Below are 18960 nucleotides of genomic sequence, written 5' to 3' on the forward strand. Positions count from 1 at the left end.
CTAAATTGAGTGTACTGCTGTGCTGTGTGGGTCCAGTGTTTTTTTTTTTTTTTGTGAGAATTTTTCTCTGAAGTGAATGTTGATTCTAATTTTAAAATATAGTAGTCATTTCATTTAAGTGAAAACCTGAAAAATACATTTGTTTTAAAATTATCAACTACATTTATTGCAGTGTTTTGCATTATTGCATTATCATGTTATCATATATATACTTCTGATTATGTAATTCTAATCATCTATTCTTTTCTTATTCCAATGATGTGAACCTCATAAGATTATATATAATTTGAAGCTCTGGACATCATATGTTGTGTGGTTCTTTGTCTGATATAAGCTTCAACACGATGCATTGAAACAGCGCCCTTCACAGGAATAAAGCAGCTCCACTTGTTGGAGGATATGATATTGAAAGTGTCACCAGTTATCAAAGGTTGTCTTATGTTGGACAGTGGCTGATCCTACAGAAGTTGTCAGGTTTGGGTGTTTCTCGGCTTGCGTTTGTTTTTCTTATTGCATTTTACAGTTTCACCTAACATAACAACTGATCACTGCTGGAGTTGGTCAAGTGTGTCCAGCACTCGACTTGCTGGACAGATGTGTTATGGACATCTAGTGTCGGTGTAGTTGTTATACTTTCAGGTGGAAAACCGTAGATACTAGGTCACTGGTTTAATAACAGCACAACTGATTGCACCACTAAACCAACCATTGCTTTACACTAACACCACTGTAGCTCCACCATCATTCAGAGCTTCTAAATTTATGACTTTGCTGTTCAGCTGTTATTTCACTGTGCATATGATTTATTTTTAGACCTTTTACCTTGGATCTTGTGTCTTAGCTTAATAAGCTTCAAATTTAGGTTACTGTCAATCAAACTATTTATTGATGTAAGAGCTATCTCTGCGTGCACCGGTCGTTGCTGACAAGATATGTTGACAAGACAAAGCATTACAGGCTTCAACGTCGACGGCCGACAGATGTTTTAAAACATGTCACATTTCACCCTTACTAATCAAATCCTACATTCTTTCATAACAAGAAGTTTTTCCCATTACGCTTCCTTCCTTTCTACCCTTTCAAGTTCATCCATTGGCCTTGCTTAACTGGATAAATTGCTTTAGCACACCATTCTGCCTCCTCTTCACAATTTATTTGTACCAATATAATTTTCTTCTCTTTTCAGGGTGTTGCTTTATATACATGTTTGCTTTTTCCAAGGCCAAGGCCTCTGCAAAATGCCAATTGAGCTTGTTGAATTTCCTGTTTATAGAAGGCAGTCTTTTGCTGAGCTACCTTGGCAGGCATCGTATGTCTTGTACGTGTCTTTCATCTCTAGATTTTTCAGACTACAGAATCAGTGAGTTTATTTGGATCTGTCACATTCACGTGTAACAGAGAAGAACATTTTATATATTGTATGCAGTATTATTCGTTGCAATAATTAATTAAAACCTCTAAACTAACCTCTCTAAAACTGGGAGACTAGTGACGTGGCTCCCAGAGGTTATTTTATGTAAATTGTGATAACATGATTGACTTGCAGATGTGTTTGATAGTGGAGAACAGTGTAAACTGAACTGGCAGAGGCCTAACAGTGGCGCCATGAATCGTAATGTTTTGTCCGGATGCTCCAATTTAAAATCTAGTAGAGAGTCCTTTATTATTTCAGTATATACATGTTGCATTTCCTTAATAAATATATATGTAATATGCATACAATATGTGCAGAGACATAGTGCTCACAGCTCAGCTATGTAATCAGGCCCTGTCTGTTCTACATAATAACGTACAAAGATACATGTTTTGCTTTTGTATCTCTTTAAAACAGTCAAAGATTAACTTTGACGGAAACCTTTTATTTTCAAACACTAATTTCTCCTTGCTATTTGACTCCATATGAGCCTCTTTTCATTCAGTATTTCAGTGTATTCACAGAACATTATTCAAGGCCATTAACCTTGACTTGCCGTGGAGGTTTTAAAGGTGTGTAGTGTGCACTTGAGCTCGGAACACCTGAACTTCGAGGCAGTGTGATGTTCAGTTCAGTTCAGATCTTTATCATACTAAAAGAGAGCAGGAGCAAGGCATCATTAAAACGACTAATGTTAAAAGAGTAGTGTTAAAAGCAATTAAAATTACAATAGTGACATTGAATCAGTAATATTGAGATAAAAGAAAAGTTGAATCTGCTGTTCCCTGTTTTCAGAAACATGTATTCTAACCAGAGAATTCTTTAAAAATAGAGCATGGTGCAGATTTGTTGTGATGGATTTTGTATTCTTTGTCGTTTACCAGGTGAAAATGTCTGATAAAGGAGGCAGCTGCTCTCCACAGATTTTACTTGCCATTTCAACAATGCTGGGGAAGACTGCTTCCTGTTTTGCCCATTTTAACTCTCATACCAAGAAATCACAAAGGTCAGGGCTGTTTTTATTTATTTTTTTCTTTCTGTCTTTTTGGAGGATTGTATTTTTCTCAGTTGTATGTTACTCTTCCAAATGAAATGATGTAGATTAGTTTTCAAACTAAATTTCTCTCAACATTAAAATCCAGAGGGAATACAAAGAATCAAGTGCCCTTCACTGAAAAACTGTTGGCATGCTTCATTGGTTTGTTTCAGATCAATGTAAAGAACAGATACAAATCAGGGATATAAATAAAAAGAGATAATAGTGTACAACAAACTGTGGAAAATATATGTATTCTTGTAACTCTGGTTGATGATGACCATAATCTGCTTATGATTGCAGTGACAGTGAAGTATTATTTTTAAACTATACTTTAGAAAGAGGTTCTTTCAGAAAATCTGTGACACAACTTTCTGTGTCATCCAATTTGCAAAATTATACAGACAACAACTTAAAATGATCAAAAAAATCAAAGTAGTGTTAAAACCACTATCTAACCAGTACTTTAAGTCCATTATCAACTAGTCGGTAAGGAACAAAAAGAATGTGATAACCACTAAAATATTCTTTTTTTCCAGCCAGTCGTCATCCACATTCACGCGGTGCTGTGCAGTAATATATAGTCATGAATTGCTACATTATGTTTCTCAGCCCTTTGAGCGCTGGATCCTTCCACCCTGCTGTCTCTCAAGGTCTCCCTCTGTCTGCTCTGGCTTAGTCAAGGTCACCCGCTCTGCTGCAGGCTCCCTGCAACCTTGAGCGACCAACTGACCGGGAAATGTGTGTTCTCCGTTCCATCACCTACGTGTCCCAGTCTCAATCAGCCAGATACAGAGCAGGGTCATTATGTGTTCTAGCGTGCTGCGACTTGGACATTAGGCATTAGGTCACTCCAGTAGCTGTATGCAACAAAAAAAATACAGTTGCTCAAGGCCATCCAAGAAATTAACAGGAAGAGCTTCTGTTAAGTCCTCGATACACGGGCTACAGTATTTGTTGGCATGCATGAGAGTAAGAATTTAATAAGTAAGAATTATATATACATTTATATATTATATATTTATTGCAACTATACCCTTAAATGTGTGTACGTTTGCATGTGCATGTGTCTAATCATGTAAAATGCTCAAAAATCTTGACAGGCTTTGACAAATCTTTTTTTTTTAATGATCATATAGTCACAACGGAAGAAAGAATATACAGTAATTAAACGATATATGACTGTTTCAATTAACAAGGCTACATACAAAAAAGCTTTTTTAAATAAAGGCAAGCCGGAGTGCTACACAGCATTAAAGTCACAATAGTGAGAGTGTTTCTAGGACCTTGACTTTGATATGAAATCTTGTGGCCTTGCTTCTACTGCCCTCCGTGTTAAAAGCTTTTTGTGACAAGGAATTACTTTATGAACCTCTGAAAGACACTCCAACACTTAAATGTCCCTGTTAGTTTCATTGCTAGACCATGAGAGAAGTGTTTTTTTCCCCCCACTGCAAATCACTGCACTTTGCCATTCGTATTATCAGTCTCTGTCCCTGCTCTTATTTCATGGCTTCAGCCATTTAAACAATCCTCTGCTGTAACAGGAGGTCTGTTTTTCATTTTTTCCAAGGTCTGTGGAAAACAGTTTGTTTCAATATGCTCACTCTGCCAGGCCTGGCATTGGGTGAATGATATTTATATGTGAATGTGTTCTTGTTTAGGTCTTTAAGGACTTGGTTCCTTTAACATGTACCTGGAATGTTCAATCCGGATAGAAGCAGAAATACCAAGCATGTCTCTGTGGCCTTGAGACTTCACAGGGCTCCGACTCAGCGCTCAGCTCAGTAAACACAGTTTCCTCCTGTGGCTCTCTGTTTGGACAGGAAACAAGGAAGCTGATCAAACACTGGCTCAGAAGGCCACGGCTGCATTGAGCTGGAATGGAGTCACAGGTCTCTTAAAGCCCTTTAAATAGGGAGAAATGTAAAAATAATGTCACTTTTAGTTTGCAGATCCTCTGTCTGACGTGTGCTTGTGCAATGTTTTCCCACAATAAATCACGCAGTGTAGATATCCTTATCGCAAGCTGTTTACAAACAGTATCGCAAACACAGGGTTGTGTTGGTTGGCGTTACGTGTTGCAGATTTACAGGCCAGACCTGATGACATCATAAATTAGAAACAGACTGGCACAGACGATAGGAAGAATTAGCAGGACAGACAGATGTTTGGTGAGGAAAGGGGGGGGGCAGACAGTGAGGAGGAAAAGGAAAAGAGAGGAGGTGTGTGTTAGACATCAGGGTTCATATGTTGAGAGATAATGCTTCCCCCTTGTGACTGTTTATTAAACTGCATACTTTGTGTACTCCGAGGATTAATGAGCTTCATCATTTGCAGCAGATCATAGGAATGAAAATACAGGAACAAAAAACAACAGACACGTCTTTACTGCAGACATAGTTAGAGCCGTACACGAATACTCAGCTCTCAAACTATTATAAAGTTTTATTTTGAATTGGCCAAATTACACAAACATCATGCTCTCCTGCACTAAACCACAGACACATTTCTGTGGTTTAGATGAATAAATGATAATTATATATGTATATGTGATAAATGTCAATCACCAACATGTGGCCAGTAATACAAAATAAATAGTGAACTGAATATCTGCTTAGTTTTTTAGTTTGTTTCTTTATTTTCCTTTGGAAAGTAAAGAATATCAAAATGATAAAACCTAAAATAGTAGATTCTTACACTAATTATTAATTGCATTCAGAATTTGCTTTAAATATCTTCTAAACAGCCAATAAAAGAAAATATAATCATAAAATAGGCCATCTGTGTTGAATTGATCCAGTTTTTTTATCCAGTCTGTAATGAAAGGGAGAATTGAAGGATCGAGTTCCTTGACAGTGCTCTTATTCATTGTTATTCTCTGAGAGTTGCTCCCTGGATGCTTCATTTGAAATCTGTAGACAGGGAGTACTGAGCTCACTTGACTGCATGTCACCAGCCACCCGCAGCAGACAGCTCAGGACCATGTCCTTGGCCAGGCCAGCTTCCAGGTTGCCTTCCCGACTCAGCTGCAAAGTGATCTGGTCCAGGCTGGTCAGTACCAGCTCTGAGCCCAGTAGAGGGCAAATGGGGTTGGAGTCAGAACCAGGGACCCCGTCTCTTGCCATGTTTTCCATCATATATTGCTGGTATAGATCCAAGAGTTTCTGCTCCAGGTAGTGATTTAGAAGAGAGTTTGAGAATGGCCCCTCTTGCCCGTGGATCAAAAAGCTCCGATCACGGGCACTTGTCCGTCTCCAACGATTCGAACCTCCCCTCAGCATATGCGGGATCCCATTCTGAGATGCCTGGCCTGCTGGGGGAGATTCCTCAACAGCTGGGAGGACATCGCAGGACTGGAGAAAGGGGCCAACAGGCTGCACATCAGTACAGAGCCGCAGCTCACCATCATTAGCTGAGAGAGGCAGCACCTGGTCACCTCCAATGTGGAGGTCACTGTAATTTTGGCAGATGCTCTGGCAGAAGGAGGGAACCAAGAAAGGGCCATCACCTTCTGAGTAAACCTGAGCTGGGATCTCTATTTCTGGAGAGATCTGTCTGCATGGATGAGCTCTCTCAAGGTCCAAGGACTGCAGAGGAGAACCGTACAACTCCAGCGACGCACTCCTGCTGTCCATGCTACCTGTCTGCTCAGGGGGATTGTGTTGACTGAGTCGAGTATTTCTGCTGGAGCCTGGTGTGAGGGTAGCAGCTGCTCTCGGCAGCCTATAAGCACCTTTGAGAGCCTTCTGGGGAGGGAGGTAGTCCAGCTCCTCCAATTCACTGAACATCATGCTCAACAATCTGCCTTCACAAAGCATGCTGCAACAAAGAGGACACAGTCAGATTCTGCGATGTCAGTAAGAAGCATGTGACGACATGCAGCTTTACTGTGAAATTTCTGATAATCTATTAAAATTTCAAATACACTTATACATTTATTTATATGAGCTATTCTTCAAATGCTCAAAACACAACAAATATACATGTAAAACAGTTCGAAACACAAACACTGATACAAGAAAATGACTCATCAGCAATTACAACATGATCAGTCCAAACTAGGATTTATGCAAAAGCAACTTACTGTATTAAAAATCATAAAGAAAACATCTTCCTACCTTGGACTAAGATCAAAGACTCTCTTGTGAGTGGTCACTTGTTTGTTCTTGTCAAAATTCCTTCCCCGGTTTTTGTAACGGAGAGAAAACTCATTGCATGTCTGTCGATACAACCAGCCAAATACATGTAAACTGTATTTTGACTGGACGTCTGTTTTCATAGTAGTGTGTGAAGAGTGGTTGTTACCACACCAAGAGGAAGTGGGAATACTGGATTCTTGTTTTGTTTTTTTGAGTCATTTCTGCAAACGTGGTGTTGCAGCTGTGACTTGTTAAAATACATGAAAACAGTCTTTTCAGTGAATGGTTTATTTTCTTCTCGCACACAGGCTGGGATTATTCATGTCCTGTACTTTATTAAAGTTTAAAAAGTCTATTTCACAGCTTTACAAGACAAGGTACCCACTTCTAGTTTCTAGAAACGGCAGGTGGTATGTTCATAGGAAGGACACACAAGCTGTACCCACAGAAGTCATGTTTCTCTGTAAAAGACGCAGGTGTGTGACTCAGATTAGGCACAAAGCAGAAAAGAAAGTCGGATTTAACATGGTCAGATTATCAGGAAACAGACAGCGTTACAGATTCCTGTTTTCATTTTGAAATGTGTCTCACTACAAATTAGTTTAGTAATTTGATTTTAGTGTATTAATTGTTTTTTCGACTCGTTCTGTTGCGTCCCCACAGAAAAGCAGAAGTGCGACTTCACGCTCAATTATGTCACCACAACTTATAATTTCCTCATTGAACCCATCTTCAGTGTAAAAGTGATTGAAACCTTCAGTCTATATTTATTTTCGGGACTTTTCTGACGTGAAAGTACCTTGTCTGCATATGTGACTCACTCTTGTGTGTAGTCTTCCTCCACTTGCAGCTGGGACGACCAACAACAGAAGCACGTGAAACACGAGAGAACATGTTCTATTATTAATAAGGTGATGAAACCGTGACATAAATCAACATTATACAACTCCTGAATTTTGTTAGAATTATGGTTCATATATAAGTTTAGTTAGATCCGTATTTTAGTGTTTTAGTGTTTTTGCCCAAAACTTGAAACAGATCAACTCATCTGCAGTTTTCAGTTTGTTTATTTTGTAAGTTAAAGTTTATTTTAACACATAAAACATGTTGATACACTAGAAGTAAGGCTGCAGGTACATAAGTTGTTAGATGCTGACTGTTATTTAGCCCACTAACTCTTGTCTGAGTCAGGATATCTGACACAGGACTGCTGCTCGGTAGTAATTGTAGCACAAAGTGTAGAGTTACCGACCCGTTGCTACAGCAATGTTGCTGAGCAACATCCGATATCATTAAAGACATCCAGAGATCAGGTTAGACAACTGTCTCAGATCTGCTTTTGCATTGTCTGGCGGTTTCAGCACCGTGGACAGCACCTGGTCTTAGTGAACAGCGTCAGTCCAGTTTTAAGGTTTAAGGCTGTTTGTAAAAATCTTCATTTAGTAAGAAGAGATGAAGATGGATCGATGCTTCACGAACACTAAGGACCATAAGGACAGCTCTGTAACGTGGAAAGGCTCCATTTAGAAGAATGTTCAGGAAGATTAACAATGTGTTCCGTCCGAACCATCACGGACACAGAGGGCGGGATGGTGCTGGTGGGTTTCGGTCTGAGCAGGACTACCACAACGCCTGCACCGTCAGGCTGGTCCGCAGCACCTCCATGCTTGTGGTGGGAGAGAAAACTCAGACAGCTGCAGGCTCAACTTTAAAACGGAGCAAAAGCACAGTAAGCATTGAGTCGACTTTATACTACTATCAGAGACAAGAGGATAGGATATGGCTGTACTCTCAGAATCAGAACTGCCTGGAGTACCTGGAAGCACTTGTGGCTTTGAGACGGCAGTACTTAAAGAGCGTGAGTGACTTGAAAAACCAAGACAACAAGGACACATTGTCTTCCAAGAAGAAGCCTGCACCTCCGCCACCTCGTAAGGAGGAACCGGTAAGCTTAAATCCTCTCTCCCAGAACAGATGGCAGACAAAATGAAAGATAAATGTTCTCCTAATGTTTTAACTACAGATATCAAGAGCCAAACCCTCTGTACCTCCAGTTTCTGTTGAGGACACTTTGCAGTTCTTTGATGCAGTTATTGCCAGCTGCGATAATGAACCTCAGCATAAACCTTACACAGATGACGGCCATGCTGATGTGGATTTCATTGGTGAGTTTGAAATCCTCTCGGTAATCCCATTGATTTTAGGATTTTGTATGAAGATTCGCTGCATTATTGTAAATTCAGAGATTGTAATAAATATTCCCTGGAGTTAAATCCTAACACAGATTCTGATGTAAAAATACCATATGTGGTTATTCTGTTCCATGAAGAATCCCAAGAGGATTCAAATTCTTAAACTATTAAGTATAAATATAACGTGGGTGGGATGGGAGGAAGGGGGGTGCTCAAAGAAAAACAAACCTTTTTAGTCTCATGGCCAGAGTTGGTGCAGCATAAACAGGCATTATACTGTGTAGTTTCACCTTTTTTATCTTCAAATTCATAGAATCTTGTATCAATGGAGTAATACGTATTTTTACCTTCAAAGGTTTGAATGCAGTACCTTTAATTGTCATCAAGTATTTCTACTATTTGATGTTGCTGAATTATTTTATGATTCTCAGTCATCTAGATGAAGTTGTCTTAAAGTGGAGTCATGGGATCTGGATTTCTTGATTGGTCGAGGAACTCAATTCTTAGTCTATTTATAAAACACCAAACCACAACAAACGTCATCTCAGCTCACTTTACTGTGTATTATAAATCAATATATCAATCATAGGTCAATACATATTATTATATTATTTAATATATATCACAACCTATCAGAATAGAACAGACTTTATTTTCATTGCTCATCTGCAGGTACAATGAAAGCGAAGAAGGAAATCAAGTTGCCATGATTCAACTTCCAGATACATTTTCTAACATTAGTACAGTCAGAAGTCAGAGATACAGTATATTAAAAAGTAAGTGAGTACATCCACTGAGATCCTAAACTATAAAAGTCTGTTCATATAATAGTACAGATATATAAAATGACACTTTCAGCTTCAATCAGGGCAGAGGTTTAATCAGTCAGAATTAGTTGAAGCACCAATGGCACACAGGGTGTATAAGTACAGTTTGTCTCTAGTTGGTTGAGCAGTTGTCCCTGAACCTCTGGGTCCTCAGTGGTTTGACTCTCCTGCCATATGTTGTGGTGTTGCTGGACGTCAAACCCCTGTAGCAGCACCATCATATCACATATGCAGCTGTCCAACAACACTTTCCAGATTTGACAGCTCTGATTACCGGTTACCTATCATGTAATTAGCTATCTTCAACATCCAGCTCGTAGTAATGTTAGTTTTTCTTTGAAGCAGGATGTGGCACCAACTGGCTAAATTAGAAAACTGCCAATGTCTCTCCTGACAAGTCCTTTTACTGCCAATATATATGCTGTTTTTGCTTAAGGATATACATTTTGGGCTATAGATACAATTATTTGATGTTTGAACTGAATGCAGTCGGTATTTATTTATTTCCCCTGAGCATTTTATGTAGAAAATAAAATATATTCCGGCTTCACCATTAGTTAGATGGGGTGGAAGTCCAATGCGACTAAGATTTTGTAAAGTCAGAAATAATTTGTAAAATATTCACTTATACCAGCCATTTATGTATATATCCAGCTGATTTTCTAGACTAGTTACTTGATTACCTTCAAGTGTCGACCTCTGAGTTAAAATGAAAACCAGATGAATTTTAGGTCTTAAGGTGCAACCTTGAAGCCACAGCTTTCACCCTCTCTGTGGCCTTCTCACCCCCAGTGGCCTCCAGCTCAGCTGAACACAACCTCCACTCTAACTGGGTCTTGCGGGTTCCTCGGGTCGCAGAAGATTCAAAGCAAAAAGACGCCCCTGACTGTGCCAGTGTAAGCAAGAAGAAAAACCAGAGCGGGTCCACAAGAAGCAGACTGCAACTTCAGAGGAACCCGATCCACCTCCCCAAAGTGGTTGAGAGTGCGTTCCAGACTCTGCGCTTCAAACCCAAATTAAAAAAGCAGTGAAGCTCGATAGACATTTGAAACCACCAGCATCAGTGCACTGCTGCTGAAAAGCCCTGGCTTGTTTGGTTATACATGATGCTCAGCAACAAGAAAAAATCCAGCCAGACAATTAATACAGACTGAACATCCAGGTCTTAGAATGCAAATGAAAATCAAAACCACCAAGGTGTGAAAATTGTTCCTTTTGCAAAATGTTGACACTTTGACTTAGTGTTACTAACATTCAGGATTCAGACATCTTTCATTTTATTATTTGTGCTATGGCAGAATTCCTCCATGGAAAAACGCTGTCCACTTTGTCCAGCTGCAGAATAAGACCTATTAACGGACAACTGATTGATGTATACTGTCTAAACAGGGCGGAACATAAAATGGTAGCTATAGCTTGTTTGGCATAATCTGAAATATAAATGGCTTAATTCTTTGTAACATCTCAAAATTACTTTGGCCCGTATTTTAGTAACATTATTTTTCCCTCAAGTCTTCTTTTGAACTAAATTTAATAAATAAGATTTAATGCTGTCATGGGTATGGAATTTAATCTGAGTACAGTTTATGGTTCAGACCTGTAAACAGTGTATTCCTTCCACGTGTCAAAGCCAAGCATAAAATTTAACTGGCCCCTTCACAGCAATACAGAGTGACTGAAAGGTACACATCATTCACAGTGCTGAGCGAGATTCAGAGTACAGGGCCTGTTTCATTTGAGAAAGGTTCAGATTTGCAAGATGAGTCCAAGGGCTGAGCAGTCTGAATAGCTGAAAACCAGCTAAATTTATTGTGCTCCTCGCTGCTCAAGATAAATGGTCCTAAACATGAGAGGTCAGCTCAGCAAATGAAACATACCCCTGTCTGAATAGGTCTGGTATCCAGCAGTGAAGATTTTTAGAGACACCTGTTAAGGATATTTCTGAAACAGAGTGGCTGAGTGATTTCTTTTTTTAAGATGCCTACAGCATTGCAATAACAACAAACCCTGTCTGGTCTGATACAGTGTATGGTACGGTATCTGCAAACGACTAGGGTCAAAGTAAAAGTAGGAATACCCTAATCTAAAAATGGGTCTTAAGTTTATTCCTAAATAATGTTTAAACAATAAAAAAAAGTTACAATATAAAGTTACTTTCCTTCATTCAAACAACTTCAAATGAAAATATGTCACATACTTTTATTACAAAATGTGTCATGTACAAACCACAAACTATACAACGTTCACTTCTTTTCCACTTTGACCTTGGGGCTGAAGAAGGATGACATAGGCTTCATGCCAGTCTTGTCCACCTTAGCCAGAGTTTTCTGAGCAGCTGTCATCTTCTTGGGAGGCTGGAATACAGGAGTTAAAAAATTATACATATCAGTCTGATAAGTCAGTGAGCTTGCACAGAGAGAACAGGGAATTCATTACAAATAAAAAAACGTTTCCACAAGCAAAGCTCCGCTGACCCATGTGTACCAAAATCTTAAAGAACTACACCAGCAACAATTCAGGGTCCTTACAGAATGACGCCAGACATAAAAGCAAACAAGTGACTGTTTTTAGCTTTTAATTAAAATCAAAACAAATGATGATAAAGCAAGAATCAAAGCCACCGATTCCTGTCATATTTAGTCTTTTCAGGCAGACTGCTTCGCATACACTCACTTTCCGCGCAAAGTCTGCACTGTTGAATTTGGTGTAGTCCTCACCAGCCTCCACGGGTTTGTCTGAAAGTTTCCGCTTCTGCCAAATGAGGAAGTAAGAAATGCTTTTCATGACAAAGGCTACTAAACTTCTTTTTTTCCCACAGAAACACACACCACTACTAGCGCCCATCACCTCACACCGTAAATGAAAACGTCCTTACAACCCAAGTTAAAAACACGCAAGCAGTGACTGAGGAAGGTGGAAACATCTCCAAAACATGCAAATGCAGCAATGTTGGAGTAAGGTGGAGGACTACAGATCACCGTAGTTCTGACAGCATGCAGTAACACGAGTTTATGTTACATCGATTTCACACTTTCACAAGTGCACCAACATACCTTGGAAGGAGGCTCTGTCTCCTTTGGGCTCGTCAGCTCTGGTAACCTGTGACGCAGGGAGAGAAAGAGAAGCGAGAGTTGCATTGTGACCATAATTTAGAACTCATAACTGTCATGGTGTTAGGATTTGATATCTGAACATACTGTAGGTGTCTGAGGAGGGCTTTGCTCAGGTCTTCACTGATGTACTCCGATATTAGGCCGTGGGCATAGCGTAGGTAGTCCTCTGTATCATAAAGATGACAAAATGACACTGATTACCAGTATAACTCTAGTTATTATTGTAAATAAATTAATGTTACATTATTTTAAGGCAAACTGAATGTTTCATGACTCAACTCTAACCCATACAAAAACCATATGTCTGTACTGCCATCTGTTGGTCAATACCCTTTCTGCTGGAAATGCTTTAAACATTAATGTGATGTCGAGTTTCTTTTGTCTTTTCATAGGAAGGCACGGCTGGAATTTCTCAGTTATTAAAAATGACCTGTTTTAAACACTGAATCACCCTGAAGATGAATAGACTTACCCTCACAGTAGTCTGACTCTGACTTCACTCTGACGTACGTTGTAGATTTGACTCCTTCCCCCACAGAGATATTTCTCTTCTTAAGGGCAACAACAGTTCTTTCAACCTAGTAATGAAAAGAAAAAACAAGAAAGCATTTTACATTAACACGGCACTGGATGATGCTTAAGTTAATTGTACTGTACTTTAGATTACCTTCTTCTGCAACCAGTTCATTGTCTTTTCTTCACTGTATCGATGAAACTTCAGGCCTCCCACTTCTGTAAGAATGAAACAGCATTTGAACGAAGCATTTAACCTTATTATTGAGTGATATCAGCCTCAAAATAAACTTCACCCTTTTCCTCAGCAATGTGGTGCAGGGATGCCAAGGAACGTGTGCAGCGCAGCAGCCTACAGCAAGCTGGGAATTCCTCATCCATAACAACTTGATCCACAGGCTGAAACTTCCCCTGAACAGCAGATAACAAAGGCAATTTAAAATTGAAACAAAAAAGAATTATGTAAACAGTAAAGAGTTAAACAGATGAAACGCTTTAGCTACATGGCTTTACTTTTTAGGAAGAAATACAACAACAACCACCTTTTTATGGACGCAGACCTTTTGAAATGTTGCTCACTGTAGCTACTAGTATAGAAATGGTTTCTACACAAGCTGTAAACCAAGGTGTATCATTTAGCATATCTCTCCAAGTTACTAATATGTGACAATAATACAGCACTGGAGCTGCTTTCAGTCTTAAAGTGCCCTTTTTGGAATTAAAAAAGGATTGTTCCCCTAAATGTGCCTGTACACTGTCATTCTGAAAAAACGCGTAGTTTTAGTGAGCAGCAAGTCTAAACATGTGCACGAACAGATCCTCCTCCAAAATTAGATGCCAGAGTTTGGACCGAGTCTGAGCAGGGATTGGGACACTCAGGGAATGGCTTCTACAAATCCAGAAAATGTGAAAAAGGGATGTCCTGCATTTCTAACATACTTGGTGAGTTTCTACAGGCACCATGGAGTCACATATTTGTACCAAAATGACCAAAAAGTGGATTTTGCATAATACGGGTTTCTTACCTCTTTACCAGATTTAATCAAATAGGGCAAAATTAGATAGAGAGGATCCATTGGTGTCACAAAGAGAAGCCTCCCATCTGTCAAAAAAAGAAACAACTGTGAGACAGACACAGAACCCTGATTAAAATATGGTGTGACTCTGACCAAACTCAGGACCAGGTAAATTATAGAATAACAATAGATACCCGTCTGCAGCATGTGAATATGTAGACCTGACTGTAGTTTTAATTAATTGAGAAATAAGCTTGATACTGTTGCTTGCTTAAGTTGTCATTAATGTACATATGACCAATGTTTCCACTGGCATTTTTCTTAGTGTATTATGATCAGGCTTCACACAAGCTGTTGTAAATGCTGATACAAAAACTCATCTGCAGCTGACAAACACTGATAATGGGTATTTAAATGTACTATCAGCATATTAGTAGCAGCGTTTGCAAATACTATTAAGTTGCATTAGAGGTAACGGTGTGATGAGACCAACCTCTCTGTACTGTCTGGCCAACAAACCATGAGTGGAAATCTTCATCAAATGCTTTAACCTCATACAGCTGTTCGTCACAGCTACCCAGCATGTACAGAGAGGCTTCATCTGCAGGATAAAACAAAAGGAGGGACTGTTACTTTCACTACCACATCTGCATTTACAAGGTACAGATTTAGACTGCAGTAAAAACTGAACATGCAGCCACATTTAAAATTTACTTGACTTCTTGTGATGTTAAGTGTTTTTTCATTGAACACATATCCTTATATACTGTTTATCCTTTACTATGTATTGTCTTTCTTGGGGCTGCAACAGTTTCGATAATCTATTTAGTGCCAGTATCATCCAGCACTATGGAAAATGTTACTTTCATCTGAAGTGTAGTTGTATTTTTAGCTGCAGGTCCCTGATGGATTCATAACAGTACAAAAGATAATACAAACCTGTAGAGGGGTTCCTTAGTCTCACAAATGCTGGGTTACTGTCGTGCATCTGTGAGTCGATGACGGAGCCTGTGGACATCAACACAAACGTTACCTATGAGAAAACATCACTGTGTAATCTGTGGAGAATGATCTTTGAAAACCTGCACGCCACTGTGATAAAAAAGGACTGAATTAACTAACAACTAGTTAATAAGGCTTCTGCTGTTTGTAGCATGCTAGCTCCTTTAGCTCCTCTGTCATGAAGCTACTAACCTGCAGCAATGACAACCCAGCTGTCACTTTGAATATTGGGCGTTCGCCTCTTTTTCGTAGCCATTTTGTGAAACACAGCTTCACGGGATGGATTTCTGTTGATGTGGTTTAGCACTTGTATATTTATTTATATCTCTCTGGGCTAAAACACTGGAGTTTAGTTGCTGTTTTTCGTCCAACAGCATGAGCTCAGAAAAGGCGCCTCTCTGCGTCCACTTCCTGGGTTCGTCTCACAGGGGGAGACGTGACTTTTATTATTGCGCTATCAGCTCATTTCTATCATATCATTTTAAGCAAGCAATACAAACGAATTATTTTTAATAAAATACACATTATGGGATTGTAAGATGCAAAATCGAAACAAAAAAGACGTCTTAGTAGACTTTTAATTCCCCCTGTTTTTAAAACATAGTGGTACGATCCGTGGTGACGTCGTGTCAGCATGCAGTTCTCCCATAGAGCCGCTAGAGGTCGCTCCATAACTTTTAATACAAACACACATAAGGTCCATTTCACTACAGTTTATCTCTCAGTCTCTTAGCTGATAATTATTTAATATGGTTTGGTCTTCACATAGAAGGCAAAAGACCTCTACTCTCAGGTGCATGATGTTTGGTGACCAGTTGTCCTTTGGCACACTGGTACACAACAGATTGGGGGATCCATCTGTCCTCCAGTAAAAGCAGGGTATTTCTCACTCTCTCTCAGGATATGACACTGCGAGCCCCAGTTGGTTTTTAGTGACTCATTTCTGTGTTGTGTGTGTGTGTGTGTGTGTGTGTGTTTTCCCTCCTGCACCGTACGTGTGCACGCTCGAGTAGAGATGTGCGTGACGCTCGAGTGTGTTTCCTTCTCCGTTTGATAGCTGTGTCATCAATTTGTGCAAATGTCCCCATGTCCCCATGCTTTTTTCAGATGTTGATCACCCTGTTTTATAAAGATCCGCACAGTATAGTCAGTTTTTTTAATTCTCTCGTTTGGTTAATGAGGAAGCCAGGGATGTGTTTGCTTTTAAACATTTCTATACAGTGTCTACGTGGGTCCAGCATGTGGAGAAAAACTACAGCTCTATGTTTCTCTATGTTTCTCTGACCTGTCATTTATTTCCACATTTTCAGTCTTTTGTGTCTTGTATCCTTTCCTTTGGTTTTTTACTGTTTAAAAATAATATTGCCTTGCAGGCCCATTTGTCCAGATTTGACCAGGTCTTGCTCTAAACCCTTTGAACAGTGTCTCAACTCCTGGAAATCAGTTAGATTTATGTTGCTGGAGTCTGTGGCACAGAGAGCGTGGGTGAGATATTGTCTGTGAATTACTTGTTTTATGGGTCCCCGGAGGATCATACACAATCGTCTGTGTAGCTATACAGAATATTTCATGAAAGCTTTCTTTCTTTTTGGCCTGCTTGAGGGAACGTCTGTGTTTCTGACTGCCAGGGAGAACAACAGCAGCCTTTCTGATACACTGGACCACAGACAACCCCAGAGAGCCGAGTCCTCTGTCACCAGCATGCAGACAAGAACAAAGCGGGTCTAAATTTAGGCCCCGATATAGCTTTGTGGACCCGGAATCCAAGACCCCTCTATCCTCTTCCAAACCCAACTCCACAATCCTCATCAATCATGCATCTAACAAAGAGAATTTGAAGACAGCCAAAGCTATGTCTGTTCTTTCGTTCTTCCCCTTAAGCTCTACTTCCTCCTTCTCTATATAATTCACTTTTGAGCTTGCTTTTTTGTTTGTTTGTTTGTTTGAAAATAAGATAATTCCAGTACTTCTCGGTGGATGTAGGAGTTTATTGCAGTCAGCAGCATTGAACTCAATGAAGAACATGTGGATCTATCTCTTTGGCCTCATATGTGGTGGTCTGGTGCAGGGTGACAGGTCACAGTTTACATATTGACTCATCCCTGGTCTGTCACCACCATGTGCTGTGAATTACTAAGAGTATATCTTCATCATCTATCTTTAGGATTTATAGACTGAATAAACTTGATATCAAGAGCACCACAGTGCATTTTTAACCGTGGTGGCTGCCAAGAGACAACATCACTCTGCACGCCACTGTTTCTGTATAGATACACACATCACGCAGCTGTGAAAGCCACATTACCATCGTGGATTCTCTGCTGATTTTAACTCCCATCCTCGGCTCGGGGAGGTAATGTACACAGTCATACACTCCTAATAGACATGCACACACATAAAAACAGATGTGGAGAGAATTCCCCTTGGCAGCTGTAGCCTTTGAGTCATCATCTGGGATTCCCTTCCTCTCACTTCCAAATATGGGTGGGATTGTGAGAGAGCGGGAGGCTGAGTGGAACCCCCTTGTGATGTCAGAGACTGCGAGACTCACGCTGACTGGAAATTCACAGGAAGGAATGTCGGGAATGCAAGAATCACCGAAATGCTATTCTCTCATGCATGTTTGCAAAGTCCGAGTTGTAGCACACATGCCTCGTGTGCACCCACCCACACTCGTGTAATATTTTTCGCCAGTCCTCTCACTGGGGAGATATTCCTTCCCGTAAAGTCTTATTTCTCTGTTCCCCACACCCACGTGACCTAAGATCATGACTCCTTATTCCCAGCATCAGTTGCTCAGTGTGAGGCCTCTGGTTCATTGTGGTATTTCCCTTCATCCTGAGTGAGAACATTAACTGCTGTGTGCTTCATGAAGCCCTTTAGGTTTCTTCATTTGAATGCATAATTTTGTCATTCTGATCTTTTTTGTTGTTCTGTTCTGTGCACATCTACCAGAGGTTTCCTCCATTCTATCCTGTGAGAGGGTTTTTCCTTGTCTGATTTGAATTGCAAAGCCCTTTGAGGCAAATGTGTGATCTCAAATTAGACTTCATTTGATTCAGCACCTCACCTAATGACACTTTTCACTTTTTGACTCAATTCGAACGACTTCGCAGAACACATGCAAAATATTTAATATGCTCATAAAGTTTAAATCAACCAGATTAAATTTAACCCTTTTGCCTCACTTGTCCTTCTCACATATGTACCTGTTCTATTCAGTAACTCATCAGGTACATTTGACAGTACTATCATAAATACATAAAACCTAATCCTAAATCTACTGAGTGTCAAATTGCACAAGTCAAATACTAAATATGTCCCTATGTGTGATAGGATTTCAAAAACAGCCAGAAATGATGTATCTGCTTTCAAACAAGGCTCTAATGTTTGCTGAGTAACAGCCGCTTCTGAAGCTTTAAGTGATAATTACAAGATACAGGCACATTAAAGCCTGTTTGGCCCTGAGCCATGAATGGTAGCGAAGCAGACAGGAAAGGAAACATGTCTTCAAGTGAGGTAAAAAGACAGAACACATGTGAACCCACAGCAGCTGTGTTGTAACGTAGGGGAGCTAACTGCACACTGGCTATGTTAATGCAGTTACATCTACATCATTTACTCACAACACCGGCCACAGCAAGAGGCAGTAAGTGAGTTACCCAACATGAGAATGTGCTCCACTAATGTTACGATACACAGCAT

The 18960-nt window shown here is 39.9% G+C and overlaps 3 protein-coding genes across 4 annotated transcripts; 1 reads left to right on the forward strand and 2 right to left on the reverse strand.

The window, feature by feature from the left end:
• Nucleotides 1–4854: 4854 nt before the first annotated feature.
• On the reverse strand, nt 4855–6688 carry LOC113172712 (protein CXorf21). The gene is made up of 2 exons (XM_026375727.1): nt 6572–6688; nt 4855–6272 (listed from the first exon to the last, which is right to left on the reverse strand). The coding sequence occupies exon 2, from the start codon at nt 6269–6271 to the stop codon at nt 5315–5317; it is 957 nt and encodes a 318-aa protein (XP_026231512.1). The 5' UTR covers nt 6272; nt 6572–6688; the 3' UTR covers nt 4855–5314.
• Nucleotides 6689–8123: 1435 nt separating this feature from the next.
• On the forward strand, nt 8124–11707 carry LOC113172678 (uncharacterized protein C13orf42). The gene is made up of 3 exons (XM_026375671.1): nt 8124–8537; nt 8616–8757; nt 10404–11707. The coding sequence occupies exons 1-3, from the start codon at nt 8124–8126 to the stop codon at nt 10640–10642; spliced, it is 795 nt and encodes a 264-aa protein (XP_026231456.1). The 3' UTR covers nt 10643–11707.
• An 89-nt stretch (nt 11708–11796) lies between these two features.
• On the reverse strand, nt 11797–15657 carry rnaseh2b (ribonuclease H2, subunit B). 2 transcript variants are annotated; one of them, XM_026375669.1, is made up of 11 exons: nt 15448–15657; nt 15193–15261; nt 14747–14854; nt 14263–14339; nt 13534–13648; nt 13392–13456; nt 13197–13302; nt 12809–12890; nt 12665–12710; nt 12285–12362; nt 11797–11965 (listed from the first exon to the last, which is right to left on the reverse strand). In XM_026375669.1, exons 1-11 carry the CDS (start codon nt 15509–15511, stop codon nt 11855–11857), a joined length of 921 nt encoding a protein of 306 aa, XP_026231454.1. In that variant the 5' UTR covers nt 15512–15657; the 3' UTR covers nt 11797–11854. The 2 variants fall into 2 exon arrangements, with proteins under 2 accessions (XP_026231454.1, XP_026231455.1); XM_026375670.1 differs by lacking the exon at nt 12285–12362.
• Nucleotides 15658–18960: the final 3303 nt, after the last annotated feature.

Source organism: Anabas testudineus, chromosome 21 (assembly GCF_900324465.2).
Source record: "Anabas testudineus chromosome 21, fAnaTes1.2, whole genome shotgun sequence".
NCBI classification, from domain to species: Eukaryota; Metazoa; Chordata; class Actinopteri; order Anabantiformes; family Anabantidae; genus Anabas; species Anabas testudineus.

Coding starts and splice junctions, on each gene's coding strand:
- LOC113172712 (XM_026375727.1), bottom strand. CDS start 6,271: ATGCTTTGTGAAGGCAGATTGTTGAGCATGATGTTCAGTGAATTGGAG.
- LOC113172678 (XM_026375671.1), top strand. CDS start 8,124: ATGTTCAGGAAGATTAACAATGTGTTCCGTCCGAACCATCACGGACAC. Junction 8,538..8,615: donor CACCTCGTAAGGAGGAACCG/GTAAGCTTAAAT, acceptor TTTTAACTACAG/ATATCAAGAGCCAAACCCTC. Junction 8,758..10,403: donor TGCTGATGTGGATTTCATTG/GTGAGTTTGAAA, acceptor TCTCACCCCCAG/TGGCCTCCAGCTCAGCTGAA.
- rnaseh2b (XM_026375669.1), bottom strand. CDS start 15,511: ATGGCTACGAAAAAGAGGCGAACGCCCAATATTCAAAGTGACAGCTGG. Junction 14,855..15,192: donor ACTAAGGAACCCCTCTACAG/GTTTGTATTATC, acceptor TTTATCCTGCAG/ATGAAGCCTCTCTGTACATG. Junction 13,303..13,391: donor TGAACTGGTTGCAGAAGAAG/GTAATCTAAAGT, acceptor TTTCATTACTAG/GTTGAAAGAACTGTTGTTGC.